Source organism: Theropithecus gelada, chromosome 2, assembly GCF_003255815.1.
Source record: "Theropithecus gelada isolate Dixy chromosome 2, Tgel_1.0, whole genome shotgun sequence".
Lineage (NCBI taxonomy): Eukaryota > Metazoa > Chordata > Mammalia > Primates > Cercopithecidae > Theropithecus > Theropithecus gelada.
The window spans coordinates 111,316,404-111,336,673 of record NC_037669.1 but is presented as its reverse complement, the minus strand read 5'-3'; the positions used below and the strand labels follow the sequence as shown (position 1 = coordinate 111,336,673).

Here is a 20,270-nt window from a genome sequence, read left to right as displayed (position 1 = left end):
CCGTATTTTTTATCTTAAAGAAATGGGATCTCCCTCTGTTACCCAGGCTGGAGTGCAGTTGGGCAATCATAGCTCATTGCAGCCTCGAACTCCTGGGCTCAAATGATCCTCCCACCTCAGCCTCCTCTCCTCACTGTTATCAGTGTTTCAACCATGGGGAAAATATGTAGGGAGAGGATCTGTTTCCTTGTCTTTCCTTATTTATTGACTTTTGTATATATGTGTTTTATGTATGTTTATCATTGATTTCTTCTAAATTATACATTTATAGAGTGTATAATTGTGTAATGTTCTGTTACACATTTATATTGCTTCCATATTGCTTCATGGTATAGCTTGTGCTTCCCCAGAATATCTCCTTGAGGAGGTGGGAATGAGAAGAATAAAAGATATGCTGTCGGGCATTGGTTCACAAGCCTGGCTGATCATCAGAATCACATGATGTGCTTTACAGAACCGCAGGCTCCCAACCTGTCATATCCCCAACCCCAGATCCAGGGGGTTGGAGTTGGTCTAGCAATCTATATACATACATATTCAAAGCTCCCCAAATGATTGCAATAATCAGACAGACTTAGGAACTATTCTTTTTAAATGTTTGTAGAGGAAACTTGGCAGTTTGTGTTTTATTCTAATGGTCCATTTGGGATTCTAAAATTTATGTATGGAAAAAATTGCTTTTGAGCAGTAGCTTTTTTTTTTTTTTTTTTTTTTTTACATAAAGTCATGGAATGTGCAGCTTTAGAGTTTGAAAATTTTAAGTCTGAAATATCTAAAATGAGAATCAGTAAAAATTACTTGAATTTATCTAAACATCAGCTGGGCAAAAAATATTATGTCTAAATGTATTGAAAAGAGACAAAATATTTTTTGGTGATTAATTATGTTGAAAGTTTTAGTCAGCTTTAGTCCAAGACTGGTATTTATTACTTCTTAAATCAGTTTTGGTAATTCCTGGTTTCTTAGAAATTGGTGTATTTCTGAAATTTTATAATTTAGTAGCATAAAATTGTTTGAGTCTCTTGTTTCTCATGTCTATATTTAAATATGAATGTATATCTACATATACATATACACACACACACAGACCCTTAATGAGTTTGCCGATGTTTTATCATCCTAAGACGCAGCCCCAGCTCTTATGTAATTTATCACTTAATAAATATCATTTTTGGGGGTTCATTCACTAAGTTCTGTGTGTTTTTTTTTTTTTTTTGAGACAGAGTCTCACTCTGTCGCCAGGCTGGAGTGCAGTGGCATGATCTCGGCTCACTGCAACCTCCAGCTCCTGGGTTCAAGGGACTCTTCTGCCTCAGCTTCCCTAGTAGCTGGGACTACAGGGGCGCGCAACCACACCTGGCTAATTTTTGTATTTTTAGTAGAGACGGGGTTTCACCATGTTGGCCAGGATGGTCTCGATCTCCTAACCTTGTGATCTGCCCACCTTGGCCTCCCAAAGTGCTGGGATTACAGGCATGAGCCACCGTGCCTGGCCTGTGTTCATCTTTAACATTGTTTACTTTGAAGATGCATTGGTTTTTTGCTTATTGTTCTTGAAGAAAAGATTCAGGATTGTGAATTTGTGACTGCAACTTTGGGCGTATCCCAAGGTTTTCAGTGCTAGTTTAGTTTTTGTTGATTTTGTTTCTAATTATCCTTTTGGCATTTCCTTATCAATATAAGATTTTTTAAAATTCAAGTGTTGTGGTTCATTTTATCCAATTTTTGGTTACTAATTTATTGGTTTCTTTGTGTTGTGGTCACATCTTGTGGCTTTACACACATTTCTCTTTGTTTTGGGGATTTGCTTTTCTTTGTAGTCTTGCAAGATTTTTTGTGAAAAGAAAAACTATCAAGTTCATCACCTTTATCAATCTGACCTTTGCCATGGACTTCTTTAGATTCACTTGATTCAAGTGGATCTAAGTATTTTAAACATTTAGAATACTAAGTTAAACAAGGCTTGAAAATTAAATTGAGTAAAAGCAATCAAGAAAATCAATATTAGCTTGGGCGTTGGTGGCTCATGCCAGTGATGCCAGTACTTTGGGAGGCCAAAGCAGGAAGATTGCTTGAGCTAAGGAGATCGAGATCAGGTTGGGCAAAAACATGAAAAGACTAAATCCTATCTCTACCAGGAAAAAAAAAAAAAAGTCAGGTATGATAGCTCATGACTATAGTCACAGCTACCCCAGAGGCTGAGGTAGGAGGCCAAGGAGTTTGAGTCTGTGGTGATGGTGAGCTATGGAGGTACCACTGTGCTCCAACCTGTGTGACAGAGTGAGACTCTGTCTCTTTTCTTTTTTGAAAGGAAAATCAGTGTTAGTCTATTAATACATTTTCTTATTGTTTTAAAACTGTATTTGGAAAGTTTCAAAATGCATTTGGACTGCATTGTTCTAAAGGCAAGTTAGAAATCCAAATTTCTTTTGCACAGTTATTTCACCATTAATTCTTACTAGTTTTGGTTGTATGATGGGAGATAGACATATAAAAATAACTTATTTGAAATGTCAGTGGATTTTTTGTAATGGGCATTCCTGGATGATAGGTGAAATTTGAACATGAACTGTTTGTTAGATAATAGTATTGTCTCAATGGTAAATATTCTGAATACAGTTGTTTCGTGATTGTGCAAATAAATGTTTTCTTTCTTAGAAGACAAGTGTTGATGTATTTAGCAATAAGCTTGTGATGCAGTAATGACCTGTCAAAATGTTTAGGAAGGAAAATAATACATAAGTATATATATAAATATGTATGCCTCTCTTTATATATATGGGGGCATACATTTTATATATATATTGCAAGATTATATTTATTATATATAATATATAAATATTACATATATATATATGCCCTCACACAAGATAGAAAGTATGGAGCATGTGTATGGAAGGAGAGGAGAAGTAAACAAAAGGGGCTGAATGTTAGTATTTGATATATCTAGATGAAAGGTATAGTTCTTGCACTTTTCTGTTGAAAATACACCAAAATAAGTTGGCAGTAATGAATAGCATGTTGTTAGGTGTTTGTAGGGTCTATTTTCAAGGGAAATTGAAAAGTTTGTTGGTTTTATGTTTTAATTACACATATAAATTAATATTAATGTATGATTAGAGTTCCTGATAAAATAAGTCTGGGAACTGCTGCGTAGTATATATGTTCCCCATAGAGATTAATTAGCATATTAGTGTATTAAGGATGCTGAGAAATAACTTAGAAGGGGGACTTTATTTAAATTAACACTACCCATACTTAGGAGTAGAATGTTCTTTTTTCAAGGTATCTCTTAAATATCCTACAGATCAGTGGGAGCACCACTGTGGGATACTTTTTAATTAGAAGATTGATTATTTTCTTCTCTATGCTTACTCATCATTATATCTTTTTGAATCAGAAAGAAACTTATATTGCCTAATAACTTTTGGAGATCTTTTCTGTCTCGTCTAGCTCTAACACTGTGCTGTTATCTACAAATTTGGATCTTCATTGCTGATATCTAGATCTGCTTCATCGAGGAATATCAACTTTATTTTAATATTTTTCCTTTAAAAATATTTTTGTTTTTATTATAATTTTTGCGGAAGTTAATTTGACACATTTACGAGGCGTTTATTTAAAATAAAATCAATGCATTCTTTTAATTATTAAAAAATAAGTAGTTTACAAATGTTCATTATTATATAATTATTGTTGATTTTAAAGAAGAAAACATCCAGAAAAAAAAAAACAAAAGAAAAAAAAAAGAAAACATCCAGGAATGTTTTATCTTTAGGTGTGTACAGAACAGGAATACTATAACTTCCTACATTAATCTTTTCAAAATCAGTGAAAATGACTAATGCATAAATGAGCTTCACCATGGGCAAAAATTAAGCTAGGCAATGCAAGAAAGTAATGGCTTCAGAGTTAAATATTGACTAAATGAATTACCCTCATGTGCTCTATATAATCTGTTTTGTTTTCTCTACCTCAAACAAAATGCTGAAGTGGGGAGCTAAAATGGCAAAGGAGATTGTAGTCTTTCTGAATGCTCGAATGATTTCATAGACATGAAGGCTAAGCATAGGTCATAAATAGGACACTGAATACACATGTAGCATCCTGATGATTTCAGGATAACAAATGTAGCACTAGAGTATTAAGTAAATGCCTTTTGAAGCTTAAAAGCCATTTGTTTTAACAAAGGAAGGATAGTAATGAACTTCAGGAAGCAATTACCACGATTTGTATTAGCTAAATATATAGAGGTTCAAGAAGATGAATTCATTGGAGTATCAGAGAATTAATATATCCCTAATTAAAAAAAAATTATCATAGAAAATAAGTCTCTTGTAAAACATCTATAGTAGTTACTGTGCTGTATTTCAGTGCAGAATTTGACTTTCCATGAAGAAAAAACGAAAGACAAATTGTAATATAACAATTTTATAAACTTTAAATGATAAATCATAGTAAATATATATTTATAGGATGAGCATGGTGGCTCACTGTTGTAATCGCAGCACTTTGGGAGACTGAGGCAGGCAGATGACTTGAGGTCAGGAGTTGCAGACTGGTTTGGCCAACATTGCAAAACTCTGTCTCTACTAAAAATGCAAAAAGTAGCCAGGCATGGTGGTACATGCCTGTAATTGCAGCTACTTGGGAGGCTAAAGCAGGAGAATCACTTGAACCTGGGTGGTGGAGGTTTCAGTCAAGATCATGTCGTTGCACTCCAGCCTTGATGACAGTGCAAGACTGTCAAAAAAATATATATATATATATATATAAAAAATATATATTTCTTTATATATATATAAATTTTTATATGTATTTCTTAGATAACAAGTATTCTATGTATTGAAAATTGAAGGCCGGGCGCGGTGGCTCACGCCTGTAATTCCAGCACTTTGGGAGGCCGAGGCGGGTGGATCACAAGGTCAGGAGATCAAGACCATCATGACAACAGTGAAACCCCACCTGTACTAAAAATACAAAACATTAGCCGGGTGTGGTGGCGGGCGCCTGTAGTCCCAGCTACTCGGGAGGCTGAGGCACGAGAATGGCGTGAAACCGGGAGGCGGAGCTTGCAGTGAGCTGAGATTGGGCCACTGCACTCCAGCCTGGGTGACAGGGCGAGACTCCGTCTCAAAAAAAAAAAAAAAAAAGAAAAAAAATTGAAACAAAAATGTTGCAAAATGTATCCATTGATACATGTGATGCATTGTGATGTATTTTTTATGTAAATAAATACTGGTTATAAAACACTGATTTATAACAACTATTAATGGGTTGTTAGCTTGAAGGTAAAACAAATGAGATAGGGCATGATTCAGGCCTTTGTGTACATACTATATTCTAATGAAAGTAATTACAATTATCTTCTAAATAGCTGCAGATATTTTTTCTATAAACAATTTTAGATGTTACATTGTTAAATGTTAGCTTTCAGATTCTTCACATTTTAATCCAGAGAAGTCTTTTTTAGCGAACTTACAGGAATCATTGTATCAGTCAGCTTTTAAATAAGGAATTGTTCTAATTCACATCTTACCGGAGAATGGCGTGAACCCGGGAGGCGGAGCTTGCAGTGAGCTGAGATCCGGCCACTGCACTCCAGCCCGGGCGACAGAGCGAGACTCCGTCTCAAAAAAAAAAAAAACAAAAAAAAAAAAAAAAAAAAAAAAAAAAAAAAAAAAAAAAAAAAAAGAACTTTACTAGGTTATATCTATTTCAAGTATGAGAAGAATCTAGATAGAAGGACTAGAATTGGATTAAAGGTGATCCAGATAAAAAATAGTAATTCTAATGAGAGAATTTTTTAACATTGAAAATAGTACCCTGTTTTTTGTTTTTTTTTTTAATGTTAGAGTCAAACCATTGCACATTACTGTGTAAAAATACACAAAGATGGTAACTTGCTGCTAAAGCCCTTTTTACTTTTGAGTCTTTGTATTTTTTTCACCTTTGTAATTTTAAGTTGTGCTTTTATCACTCATTTATTTTCTATCTTTATTTCTGTTTGGGTTAAAGTTACAAACAGCAAGTTCTTGTGTTTAAATTCCTGAAAATGTTGAGGTGGAATTACAGTAATGTGTTATGGCTTGGGCCCCTCGCAGGAGTGTATCTCGCAGTCAGCAGTGAAAACAAAGTTTGAACAGCACACTATCAGAGCTAAACAGATACTAGCTACTGTGAAAAACATAATGGATTCAATAAACCTGGCAGCTGAAGAGAAAAGGTATGAGTTCATTTCGTTGCAACATAAAAATGTTAGTTTTTTTTGTCAGACTTTTGTTAAGACTGAGGTTTTAAATTGTTGTACTATAAATACTTTTTACAGTGAAATCAGCCTTGTGGGTTTAACTGATGCCTACTTGTATTTTTTAAGTGCATATTTGAAAGTGTCAATATTTATTCTGCAACCTTGCACACATCATTTATATTCCCTGGACCTCACTATTCCTGTGTATGAATTGTGATTTTTAAAATGTTTTATGGCTATTTCTTCAGGCAGATTTTTATGAAGAACTCCAAAACGGGTGATCCTCTTTTTGCATTCAACCCACAACCCATTTTTTAATATAGTTATACATCGGTATTTTGAAATCACTATTTTATACTAGTTGTGTTTGTTTATCGCCTGATGAACAAACAAGGTGATGCTACCTGCCAACCAGAAAGTTGATTCGGTAAGCAGTACCCTTTATGTTATACTGTATGGCATTATTTTATACTATTTGTTACCTTGTAAAGGTGGCAATGAATACATGAAAATACCAGCATTATTGATAAAAAGTATAATTCTCACAAACTTGGTATGCTTGAAACACAGAATGGAATGTTACTAGATGTGACAAAAGTAATGATGTTAAGCCTCAATAGAACCTTCAGTGGACTTAAGCCAGTTGAAGGAAACATAAAAGCATCAAAGCTTAAGTCCAAGATGTCATAACATTGGAATTTTAAATGTATTTGCTCTTGCTGGGAACAAAGACTCTCTCATGTCCCTGTGTGTTGCTTTATAATGGTACTTTCTTAGGAATGAATTAAGTTCAAATGCAGAGAACTGCCAGCATATAAAATGCAAGGATCAGAACCCTGAGTTTGAACTCAGCCCCTGTGTAGAGCCTCTGTTTAATGAGATTGTGCTGCTATAGCACTTTCTTCTAGCTCAGTTGCTTTGATGTAGTACCCAAATTTTGGTCTATAAGATTGATTTAATTAGTAATTATTTTTAAAGACATAGGACATTGAACAAAGTATAGCACAAAGAAAATGTGATTTGAGGATTGTATAATCATAATGTCCTGGGAACTTCTTAAGTAAAAGATCTTCTTAAATGGATCTCAGACCTTTATTTTCCTGTATCAGCCGGAGGTGAACAAACTTTTTTTCAAAAAAAGAGCCAGACAGTAAATATTCTAGGGTTAAAGTGTCTTGGAGCTACTCATTTCTACAGTTTTAGAGCAAAAGCAGCCATAGATAGATAATAGGTAAATGAATGGATGTGGCTGCATTTCAAGAAAACTTTAACAAAAGCTGGCAGCTGGCTAGATTTGGCTTGTAAGGTGCCATATGCTGACCCCTGCTTATTAACTAAAGTTAGTACTGCATTCTGTTTTGCCTGTTCATATTTATGAAGTGTTTGAAGACTTAGAATTCTTATTCATCCTTTCTGGGTTTCAGGTGCCACATGGGCAGAGAAATGTGGTTTCTATCAAATGGTCTATATAAAATACTTTATAAGTGAAATATTACTTGAATCCTTTCAGATGTTACAAGTTTCTTTTTCTTGGGTCATGCTAATAGATGGTTCAATACATGAATGAGTCCCTTGCTGAAATGCTTTAGGACTTCAGTCTACCCTGAACGTTGATTACTCTTTATTACTGAAATAGGCATTATTCAGTGGAAGAGAGGGAAGACCAAATTGATAGACTGGACTTTATTCGAAACCAGATGAACCTTTTAACACTGGATGCTAAGAAAAAAATCAAGGAGGTTACCGAGGAGGTGGCAAACAAAGTGGGTAACAGTAGCTTCATGATTAAAATAACCTGGATGGAAATTATTTTTGATAATACTAAAAATGTTATTCCTGTTACTTTAAAAGAATGTTTTAAGATTTTTCAACTTAATTTTTTTGAGTAATTGATAATCTTGTTTAATTATTTTAACTCCGAATTTTTCATATTTTCAGGTTTCATGTGCAATGACAGCTGAAATTTGTCGACTGTCTGTTTTGGTTGATGAATTTTGTTCAGAGTTTCATCCTAATCCAGATGTATTAAAAATATATAAAAGTGTAAGTTAAAGTATAGATAAAATTATTCAGAGACAGTTTCTTATTATTCTATACCCTCATTTATTTCATGGTTTGGCATTTCAGTGTCTTCATGGCAATCAGTACAAAATGAAACTCTTAGATTGCCCTCTTGTAATAAATGTAAACTATCTTGTATAAAAAGTAAATAGAAAATTTATACTTAGAATGAGATAAAGATCATTTTAGGACAAGGCACAGTGGCTCATGCCTGTAATCTCAATACTTTGGGAGGCCGAGGCGGGAGGATCACTTGGGCCCCGGAGTTCGAGACCAGTCTGGGCAACATAGTGAGAACTGTAATCTACAAAAAACAAAGTTAGGCTGGGCGGTAGCTCATGCCTGTAATCCCAGCACTTTGGGAGACTGAGGCGGACGGACCATGAATGAGGTCAGGAGTTTGAGACCAGCCTGACCAACATGGTGAGACCCTGTCTCTACTAAAAATACAAAAAAAAAATTAGCCAGTGGCAGGCGCCTGTAATCCCAGCTACTTGGGAGGCTGAGGCAGGAGAATTGCTTGAAACCGGAAGGCAGAAGTTGCAGTGAGCCAAGACCACGCCACTGCACTCCAGCCTGGGCAACAAGAGCAAAACTCCATCTGAAAAAAAAAATAGCCAAGCGTGGCGACACGCTCCTATAGCCCCAGTTACTCAGGAGTCTGAGGCAGGAGGATCAGTTGAGCCCAGGAGATAAAGGCTACAGTGAGTCAAGATCAAAGCACTCCAGCCTGGGCAACAAAGCAAGACCCTGTCTCACACACACAAAAAATAAATTAATTAAATTAAATTAAATTAAAAAGACCATTTTGGCATTTACTGCATTTTTTATGTCTTTATAAAAACTACATGCTTTCTGGAGAAAAAATAATATGGATATTTACCATTGTTAACAGGAATTAAATAAGCACATAGAGGATGGTATGGGAAGAAATTTGGCTGATCGATGCACTGATGAAGTAAACGCCTTAATGCTTCAGTCCCAGCAAGAAATTATTGGTAATATTTATGTCTACAAGGTCATGTCTGGTTTGTTTTTTCATTCATGACTCTGGTAAAGAGCTTATTTTCCTTTAGGCATTCCATTGAAGGTAAAACACTTACCATTCTTTCTTAAAATAAGTGTTGTAATTTTGTTCTTTCTAGAAAATTTGAAGCCATTACTTCCAGCTGGTATACAGGATAAACTACATACACTGATCCCTTGCCAGAAATTTGATCTCAGTTATAATCTAAATTACCACAAGTTATGTTCTGATTTTCAAGAGGATATTGTATTTCATTTTTCCCTGGGCTGGTCTTCCCTTGTACATCGATTTTTGGGCCCTAGAAATGCTCAGAGGGTGCTCCTAGGATTATCAGAGCCTATCTTTCAGGTATGTATCTTTGAATCTACCAATTTAGACTCTCCTTTATTATTTTGTTTATGTGATTTTTCTATAATAAAACTAGCTTTACAAAATCTGCATATTTAAAAGCTGATATCTGTCTCTTAGAGCCATTTCTGAGGTAGATATTTAGTTTGAGCATCCCCAATCTGAAAATCCTTAAAGGTCCAAAATCAAAAACTTTTGAGTATGGTGACACCACAGGTGGAAAATTCCACACAAGACCTCATGTGAGGTCATAGTAAAAAGGCAGGCACACAACACAGTTTTATTCAGTGTCCTCAGGGGAAAGACTCAGCCTCCTCTAACTGCAATATATCTTTTCCACACATGCCCAAATTCCCCCACACAAGCACACCTAGGAAGGGTACTAAAATGGCACATGTGCAGGCCCAATGCACCAACAGCAGGTTCCCCATGATGCCCCACAAGGGGCCAAGACCTTTGTGCATTACCCACTATGGGCTTCTTTACTTACTCTCTTTTCTCTGGTGTAAAGATACTGTTTAAAAAAGATTTTTTTTTGAGGGGGGGTGTGTTTGAGATGGAGGCTTGCTCTGTGGCTCAGGCTGGAGTGCAGTGGCACAATCTTGGCTCACTGCAACCTCCACCTCCTGGATTCATCCTGTTCTCCTGCCTCAGCCTCCCAAGCAGCTGGGATTACAGGCACCCACCAACACGCCCGGCTAATTTTTGTATTTTTAGTAGAAATGGGGTTTCACCATGTTGGCCAGACTGATCTCAAACTCCTGATCTGAAGTGATCAACCTGCCTCAGCCTCCCAATGTGTTGGGAATACAGGCGTGAGCCACAGCTTCCAGTTTAAAGTGTTTAAAAGGCCTACAGATACCCTCGTGGGTGACATTGATAAGAAAAAGAAGAGGCATTTATTTTATTTATAGCACAAAAATTTAAGCTGTTGGAAAAACTGGATAACAATGTAAGTGAGCAACTTCTTACAGAAGAATGATGTTGGAATGAACACTATATATGACCTAAAAGAAAGAACAACTTTCCTAAAGTTGTTCTTTTGGCCTAAACTATTGAAGTTCTGTGCTAAAAATGATGACAGAAGTTAATTAAAAAAAAAAAAAAAAAAAAAAAACACTACAGAAAGTTAAATACGAAGATCTTGATCATGTATTGAAAGAGTGGACCCATCAGCGTTTCAGTGAACACATGCCACTTAAGGACATGCTGGTTATGAAATAAAGATCTATTAAAATGAACTGAAAATCAAAGGGAACTGTGAGTATTCAATAGGCTGGTTAGAGAAATTTAAGGTAAGATAGCATTAACTTTTTTAAAGGTGGTGGTAAAGCATCTTGATCACAAAAACAGCAGAGAAATTCATTGATGAATATGCCAAGTTGTCTCTGATGAAAATCAACTCCAGAACAAGTCTGTAATGCTGACGAAACATCACTGTTTTGCCATTATTGACCCAAAAAGACACTGACTACAGCTGAGAAGACAGCCCCTACAAGAATTAAGGATGCAAAGAACAGAATAACTGTGCTGGGATGTGCTAATGTAGCAGGCATAAATGTGAACTTGCTGTGATAGGCAAAAGCTTGCGTCCTCACTGTTTTCAAGGAATGAATTTCTTAGTAGTCCATTATTGTGCGAACAAAAAGGCATGGATCCCTAGGGACATCTTTTCTGATTGGTTTCACAAACATTTTATACCAGCAGCTTGTGTGCACTTGCAGGGAAGCTAGACGAGATGATGACTGCAAGACTTTGTTACTCCTTGACAACTATTCTGCTCATCCTCTAGCTGAAATTCTCATAAAAAATAATGTTTCATTATTTTAACCTTGTGACCAGGGTATTCTAAGATCAATGAGGAGTAAATGCAAAAACCTTTTTTGGGCAGCATGCTAGCAGCAGTGAACTGAGGCTGAGTGTGGAAGGTTTTCAGAAGGAGTTTAGAATGAAAGCTGCCATATATGCTGTTGCCAGCACAAGGAGTTTAGGATGAAGGATGCCATATATGCCAGCACTTGGAAGATGGTGACTCAGTTGTGTATGCCTGCAGCCTCTGCCTGTCACTACATTTATTGATGATGAGGAGCAAGTTGGTGACTTTGAAGTATGTCAAGAGAGAAAAAAATGACGTCTGACCTCCTTATGCAAAAAAATAATATCTTCAGAGTCCATCTGTAAGCTGGAAGAAGGGTATATCAAAGAAGTGTTTTAACGTTGATAATGAGGCTTCAGTTGTTCATTCATTAACTGATGACAAAAGAGCTAAAATGCTTCTAAATCAAGGTGATTATGATAATGGTGATAATGAAGATGATGTTGTTGACCCTGCAGAACAAGTGCCTATAGGCAGCATGGTGATGGGCTTCTTGAAGCACTAGAGCAGCATGTATTCGTAACAGAACAAGAAATAGGTTTATAAAATCAGGGCGAGACTTCAACAAAAACCATTGTTAGAGAAGCAAGTAGGTGGTACTACAGGAAACATTTTAAAAGGCCATTCAGCAGAATGTCTTATTATGCCTAGAGGACCCACTTCTTGGTCCCCCAACTGCTTCTGATGTTTCTTCTCACCTCACAAAGTACTGTGTACAGGAACTTTTTAATCAAAACATAGCATTGTAGGTAGAGACTGAAAGCCTGCCATTGTTGCTGTTTAACAGCTGATACAGGTGTTCTGTGCTGCTTAGTTTGAATACATTATTTTTCACTATTATTAATGGTGTGGCTTATATTTTTACTATTAAGTTCCTTTGTGTGAATAGGTGTAAGAAAATGATTGCTTGTCAGTAGCATATAAATTCAGTCAAGAATGATGGTGATGCCAAACAACCACAGAGTGTTCACATGGGTGGCTGACATGGTGACACCTGTGTTTTCTGATGAGTCAATGTATACAACCTTTGTTTCATGCACAAAATTATTTAAATATTGGATAAAATTACTTTCAGGCTATGCATATAAGGTATATGAAACATAAATGAATTTTGTGTTTGGACTTGGGTCCCATCCTCAAGATAGCTCATTATAATATCTATGAAAATATTCAAAAATCCTAAAAAATCTGAAATCTGAAACACTTCTGGTCCCAAGCATTTTGGATAGGGGACAGTCAGCCTGTAGTATGCTTAAGGGAAAGCTTATCATAAAGCTTTCGTCCAGTACTGTTGCAGGTGGTGCTACATTCATTTTTGAAACTTTTATATTTTCTTAGAAGATTTGGTTTTCACATTTCAAATAAATTAGAATAAATACAAACTTTTTAAAAGAAAAAGTTTTAAAAATTTATCAATTCAGTAATTTTTAAGGAAATTTGTGAAATTGTAAAACCATCACCACAATTGAGTTTTAGTTTTTGTCACCCCAAAGCCGTTTTACTCATTTGTAGTCAATTATGATTTCCACCTGCAGCCTCACCACTAATCTGCCTTATGTTTATGGATTTGCCCTTTCTGGACATTTCCTATAAATGCAATCATATAAAATATGGCCTTGTGTGATTAGTTTCTTTCACTTAGTATAATGTTTTCAAGGTTTGTCATCATGGTATCAGTGTTGTAGGATGTATTAATACTTCATTTCTTATTATGGCTGAGGAATAGTCCATTATAGATATAACACTATCCATTCATCAGTTGGTGGACATTAGGGTAGTTTGTACTTTTTAGCTATTATGAATAATGCTGCTATACATATTCATCTACATGTTTTTTATGTGGGCATGTGTTTTCATTTCTCTTTAGTATATACTTAGGTTCTAGTGGGTATAGAGTAGTATTTCATTGGAGGTTTGATTTGCATTTCCCTAATGACCAATGATTTTAAACATCTTTTTGTGTGCTCACTAGCCATTTGTGTATCTTCTTTTGTGAAATGTCTATTCAAAGCTTTTACCTATTTTTAAATTATTTGAGTCCTATAGAGTTGCAGGGTTTCTTTGCATATTCTAGATCAAGTTCTTTCTCATATATATGATTTCCAAATATGATTTTTATTTGATTTTTTATTTTTTGAGACAAGGACTTGCTCTGCCCAGGCTGGAGTATGATGGCATGATCACAGTTCACTTGCAGCCCCTGCTTCCAAGGAGCTGGGACCATAGGCATGTGCCACCACACCTAGCTAATTTAAAACAATTTTATGTAGACACAAGGCCTCACTGTGGTGCGCAGGCCGGTTTCAAATTTCTGATCTCAAGCTATCCTCCTGCCATGGCCTCCCAAAGTGCTGGGACTACAGGCATAAGCCACCGCGCCCACCCCCAAATATATTTCTCTTGTCTGTGGCTGTGCATTTTGAAGTTTAAGAGGCTTTTATTTTGAAGTCCTTTTTTTTTTTTGGTTTATCTTTTTTTGTTGTTGTTTGTTTCAAGGATTGTGCTTTTGTTGTTAGTTTTTTTAAAAACACAATTCGTTCCTCTTGAGAGTTGAAGGCCTATTGTTACATTTAGACCCCATTGTATATTATGAACATTTATTATTGTTCATGATATCATTGGTCCATATTGTAGACAAGAATTTCCAAATTATTTTTATTTTCTATGTATATTTGCTGTATACTCATCATTTAGAGTAATTTTTCCCTCATAGATTTGCTATTATAATTTTAAAGAGTTTTATAAAGGTAACTTTAATTTGTAGTTGTTTAAGTATAATAATCTTTTTTCCTTTTTCTTTTTTTTTTTTTGGCAGCTCCCTAGATCTTTAGCTTCTACTCCCAGTGCTCCTACCACTCCAGCAACACCAGATAATGCATCACAAGAAGAACTCATGATTACATTAGTAACAGGATTGGCTTCCCTTACATCTAGAACTTCTATGGGTATCATTATTGTTGGAGGAGTGGTAAGAAACATTACTTTTAGTGTAATTAAAATTGAAATGTTTGCAAGGCTGCCTGTTAGCTCACAAAAGAAAAGGTATATAGTATTTACTTCTGTTTATAGGATCTGTAAAATAGTATGAACATTTGCAGGTTAAAGGTAGTGAATTAAATATCACAAGTCTCATCTTAAATTTTTAAAAAACATACATTTTTAGGAATGAACTGTCACCATCTAGCTGGTCTTTAATACTTCCTGAACATTTTCACATCATAGCACCCAAAGAAATATTTGTACATTGGGGTAATAAGAAAACCCCAAGTGCCCTATCTAGCCTTCTCTGAATATCAAGGGGATCTATCTTAAGTATTAAATATTATTTTTAGTAGTAGTTATTTGTTTTTTTTAAAAAAATTGTATCATTAACAGCATAGATATACTTGTTTTGGTTTTTGAAAGATCTGACCTAAAATAGTTAACGTCCTTTTATTGTTGAGATACATTGAATCAATTTATCAAATCTGGCAGCTTATTAAGCTCTCCCTTATTTGTGTGCTGATCCCTTTTAAGCCTGATTGATTTCTGGTAACTTCAGATTTTCTCATAGAGAAGGAATATACAAATGTATCTAACTCAGAGATCCATAAGGAACTAAAATGCTTTTAAATGTGCTCTCCAAAATGGTGTTTTTCCTTCTCAGACTAACCTGTGACTTTATCTTACAGATTTGGAAAACTATAGGCTGGAAACTCATATCTGTTTCATTAACTATGTATGGAGCTTTGTATCTGTATGAAAGACTGTCCTGGACCACCCATGCCAAGGAGCGAGCCTTTAAACAGCAGTTTGTAAACTATGCAACTGAAAAACTGAAGATGATTGTTAGCTCCACGAGTGCGAACTGCAGCCACCAAGTAAAACAGTAAGTTGAAAGGTGCATCTTTCCTTTGAAAAAAAGTTACTGAAATATGACATACATGCAGAAAATGCACAAAATAAGTGTATTGCTCAAAGAATTATCACAAAATGAACATGTTTTGTGATCGCCACAAATGAGAAAAAATAGAACAATACTAAACCTCACTGCTGCCGTTTCTCCCTCCTAATCACTATTCTTCTTTCCATTCTCCTGATAGGTTAGGTTTGAACATTAGAAAATTGGTAGATAGGAACTCTCAAGAACTCTGGAGGGATTTAAAAAGATAGTTCTTAATTTTTGTTGTTGTTTTTTTTTTTTTCAGAGATAGGGTCTCTGTTGCCCTGGCTGGAGGGCAGTGGCGCAATCATGGCTCACTGCAGCCTCGAATCTTGGGCTCAAGTGATCCTACTGCCTCAACCTTCTGAGCAGCTGGGACCACAGGTGTGTGCCACCACACCTGGATAATTTTTAATTTTTTTTTTTTTTGAGACAGGGTCTCAATATGTTGCCCAGGTTGGTCTTGACCTCCTGGGCTCAAGTGATCCTCCCTCCTCAAGCCTCCTGAGTAGCTGGGATTATAGGCATGAGTCACCACGCCCAACTCAAAAGATCTTCAGCAGACCTGTTCTAAATTTATGTACCTGGCTGGGCAAGGTGGCTCACGCCTATAATCCCAGCACATTGGGAGGCTGAGGCAGGTGGATCACTTGAGGTTGGGAGTTTGAGAACAGCCTGGCCAACATGGTGAAACTGCATGTCTACTAAAAATACAAAAATTAGCCGGGCCTGGTAGCGCATGCCTGTAATCTCAGCTAGTTGGGAGGCTGAGGCACGAGAATCGCTTGACCCTGGAAGGCAGAGGTTGTAGTGAGTTGAGATCACACCACTGAACTCCAGCCTGGGCAACAGAGTGAGAGACTATGTCTCAAAAATAAATAGTTGCCCTTAAGATATTTGTGGTTTCTGTCACCCAGGCTGGAATGCAATGGCACAATCTCGGCTCACTGCAGCCTCCACCTCCCGCATTCAAGTGAGTAGCTGGCACGTGCCACCACACCCAGCTAATTTTTTTTTTTTTTTTTTTTGAGACAGAGTCTCACTCTGGAGTGCAGTGGCGTGATCTCGGCTCACTGCAACCTCTGCCTCCCGGGTTCAAGCAATTCTCCTGCCTCAGCCTCCTGAGTAGCTGGGACTACATGTGCATGCCACCACACCTGGCTGATTTTTTTTGTATTTTTAGTAGAGATGGGGTTTTTACCATGTTGGCCAGGATGGTCTCAATGGTCTCCTGACCTCATGATCCACTTGCCTCGGCCTCCCAAAGTACCGGGATTACAAGCGTGAGCCTCCACACCCAGCCCCATGCCCAGCTAATTTTTTTTTTTTTTTTTGTATTTTTTTTTTTAGTAGAGCCAGGGTTTCACCGTGTTGGCCAGGCTGTCAAACTCCTGACCTCAAGTGATCCACCTGCCTTGGGCTCCCAAAGTGTTGGGATTACAGGCGTGAGCCACTGCGCCCAGCCAGATCTTTGTGGTTTATTAATTAAAAAAACTGAATGAATAGAGAGGTAGCCTGGCCAAGCAGTCTAAGAAAGCTGAATGAATTCTTAGCATTTAACAAATGAACTTAATGGTAGGCAGACTCCTGATTTCATGGTGAGTGTAATGTATTTATGCTCTCGCGGTTCAAATTTATAAGTTAAATGCTATTTTATTTTTAGATCTTAGGAGAATTTTATTATAACATATACCTAAGTCGACCCGGTTTCTGCTTTTATGCAACTTAAATATTTGTTTCATTCATGTGGTAAAAATATATAGAACTCCAGTCAAGTCAGGGTACAGTATTCTGTATTTGGATGCCTCTTGAGAGCAGAATTTAAAAATTCTTTGAGTTCAAGATAACTTCAGTTTAATGGGAGAAACTAACATTTACATAATTATAATACAAAGTAAGAGTGATAAGAAATACAAGAAGAAGATAAACTATTATCATAAGACAAGGATGTACAAGTTACTTAAATCATGAAGGATAGTAGATCAATAAAGGTTTCCTAGAGGAGATGTGTAGCATATGAGATTTGAACACGCTGTATCAGAAGATGAGATGGAGACAACAACCCAAATCAAAAGCAAGAAGGTAAGGGGAAAGGAATGCATTCAAGGACATGAAGAGAAAAATTTCAGTGTGGCACGTGTATATAAGCTGTGTACATACATTCAGTTATTGACGTCATGGCAGGATGTGGCCTTGTCTGTATGTGTAGATTGGGGTTTGGATAATTAGGAATTCTGAGAGTGATGTCACCAACACTCAGCTCTAAAACAAATAACTTTACAGTAATATATGAAATTGTTCAGACTCAGGAGACAGGAATTGCAGGAACGGTAAACTGTTTCAGATACAAAATCAAAGCCTGAAGTAACAGTTAATAATTGCAGAGAATGGTTACCAGGAGACCTCAAATTTGAGGAATTTGTTCATTCATTCATTCATTCATTCATTGACTAAGTTTTTTGAGCCTCTATTTTATCTGATAGTTGTAATTTATATTAAGAATGAGTTTTCATCTAATTAACATATTTGGACATCCAAAGAAATCAGCTGAAATTCATATAAATAAAAACAAAGTTAATGTAGCTTTCCATGCATTGATTATCAAACATTTATTAATTGGCTCCCATGTAGCAATTCATGCTAGGGGTTATGGGAAATAAAAACTTGACTTGATCCTCTTTCTTAGAAGACTTGGCACATTAATGGAGGCAACCTCAAATAATATCTCAATTAAAATAAACTAAGTAAATATTTAATATTTAACAAAATATTAAAAGAATGACACATGCTTCATGTCTAATACTGGGATTTGGTGGAATGGGAAGAGGTATGCTCCCATTTAAAAATATAATGTTTGCCAAAGTTGCTATATTAATTAGCTCTCAAATATAACCCTTTGATTCTAGAAATATTGTTAAATTTTGCTATAGTAAGGTATTTTTGCCTATGTCACGAAAGTTCGTGGAATTTTTTTTCTGTTCCTGATAATTTCTTACTTTGATTGGGCAGGGTCCCGAGCATGAGTAAGGTTTATTGTGCTTCTGAAGAAACAGACCTGTCTTTTGTCTTTATGTAGCTTGTTCTTGTTCACAGCCATATAGCAGAGGTAATATCGTCTCTTGAGCCAGGATAAAATTCAGCCCACTAGTGCCATATCTTCCCTCTTAGCATTCTTAGTGTTCTGATTCCCTATAGTTTAGAAGATTTTTAAAACTTGTGTTCTCCTTTTTATGTGAGCTTTAAATTAAAGCTTATTCATTTTTGAAGACATTTATGACTGCTTCTAAATTTTTATTTTAAGAAAAATGGCTACCACTTTTGCTCGCCTGTGCCAACAAGTTGATATTACTCAAAAACAACTGGAAGAAGAAATTGCTAGATTACCGAAAGAAATAGATCAGTTGGAGAAAATACAAAACAATTCAAAGCTCTTAAGGTATGTAAACCTTTCTTCTCAATAATTTGAACATTTACTCGTCTCATTACAAAATATGTAAAATTATTAATGAATTTGTATTCATACCTAATAGCTCTTTGTGTTGGTTTGAATGAAAATCTTCCATATTGAATTCCATGTGTTTTGCAGTTTCACCGAAGGCTAATTTCAACAAGAAAACAAATCTGAATCGAAAGAAACTTTATAGATCCAAATTTACTCCTCATTAGGCTATATTTGTCCCTTTCAGAACAGAAGTTGTATGATTAAAAGTGGTTTTTAGTTGTATATGTTCAAGACTCATAACTTCTGTTTTCATGGGAGACTATTGATTGTGCATACTTAAATCATAACAAAAGTAAGATTTCCTGATAAAATGTGGATTTCTGGTTTGATATGATTCATTATATATTATTTAGGGTCTAATGAAATTTGCTTTTGGGGACAAGACTGAAAGTGTCACCATTCGGTCTGTAGTTGGGAATTCTTACTCAGTGCTTAAGAACTTAACTTTCAGCTTTCTTACTTATGCTTACCCATTAGGCTCGCTTGTCAGAATGCCTTGGAAGAACGATTAAACCTCATTTAGTCCCTGCTGTTACTTCTAGGACACATACTACACAAAATTGCCCATGTAAGAATAGCTTAGTAGTCAGTGTTTACAAATTGGAGGGACTGTCTTTGTGACCTGGATTTTTGGACATGTGGTTAAAACACCCATAGTAGTGATTATCCATAGTGTCTTCATCTGACCAACACACGTGTTCATTGCACCTTAGTTTCAAAATCTCTGGAAAAGATGACTGCCTGTCATTTAGATATTTCCACCCTCACCCACGCATGTGAATTGTATGCATTCGATTGCTCCTATTTTAAGTCAGCTCATCCCAAATATACCTTTCAAATTTCGTGAAACTGCAGTAGAAATTGGTTTTTTGTCTTAACCTTAAACTTAACCCTGTAAGTTTTTGTGGTTAATTTTGGTTTTGATTTATTCAGATTTTGATAGAGAAATACCTAGGTAAGTTTTTAAGTAGTATTTCATTTTGTTATAATAAAACAAATGATAAAATAGATTATTGGCATTAGTCATGTAGCTTTCTGATTTGGGAAAGACTGGCTTGAATAAGTATGAATATTTTTGGTCTGCTAATTAATAATTTTTCTAATAGAAAAAAGTTTTAAACAATCAAATACTATAATATTTGGAATCTCCATTTTTTACTAGATTAGGCTCAGCCATTTGAATAGAATTTAATGTGCTAACGCTGCAGGAGAGCTACCTCAAGAAATATATACAGTAGAGTTCAGAGCTGATGTACACTTCACTTGTGTGACCTGAAGCATATG

General features: G+C 35.9%; 1 protein-coding gene across 3 annotated transcripts in view; it reads left to right on the top strand.

The window, feature by feature from the left end:
- MFN1 (mitofusin 1) overlaps nucleotides 1-20,270 on the top strand; it is a 43,925-nt gene that overhangs the window by 21,941 nt on the left and 1,714 nt on the right. For all 3 annotated transcript variants that reach the window (XM_025376982.1, XM_025376983.1, XM_025376984.1), the window contains 8 exons: nucleotides 6,105-6,226; nucleotides 7,887-8,013; nucleotides 8,189-8,293; nucleotides 9,207-9,309; nucleotides 9,457-9,686; nucleotides 14,378-14,530; nucleotides 15,234-15,430; nucleotides 18,786-18,920. In XM_025376982.1, coding sequence (XP_025232767.1) covers nucleotides 6,105-6,226; nucleotides 7,887-8,013; nucleotides 8,189-8,293; nucleotides 9,207-9,309; nucleotides 9,457-9,686; nucleotides 14,378-14,530; nucleotides 15,234-15,430; nucleotides 18,786-18,920 — 1,172 coding nt within the window. The remainder of the gene's footprint in view (nucleotides 1-6,104; nucleotides 6,227-7,886; nucleotides 8,014-8,188; nucleotides 8,294-9,206; nucleotides 9,310-9,456; nucleotides 9,687-14,377; nucleotides 14,531-15,233; nucleotides 15,431-18,785; nucleotides 18,921-20,270) is intronic.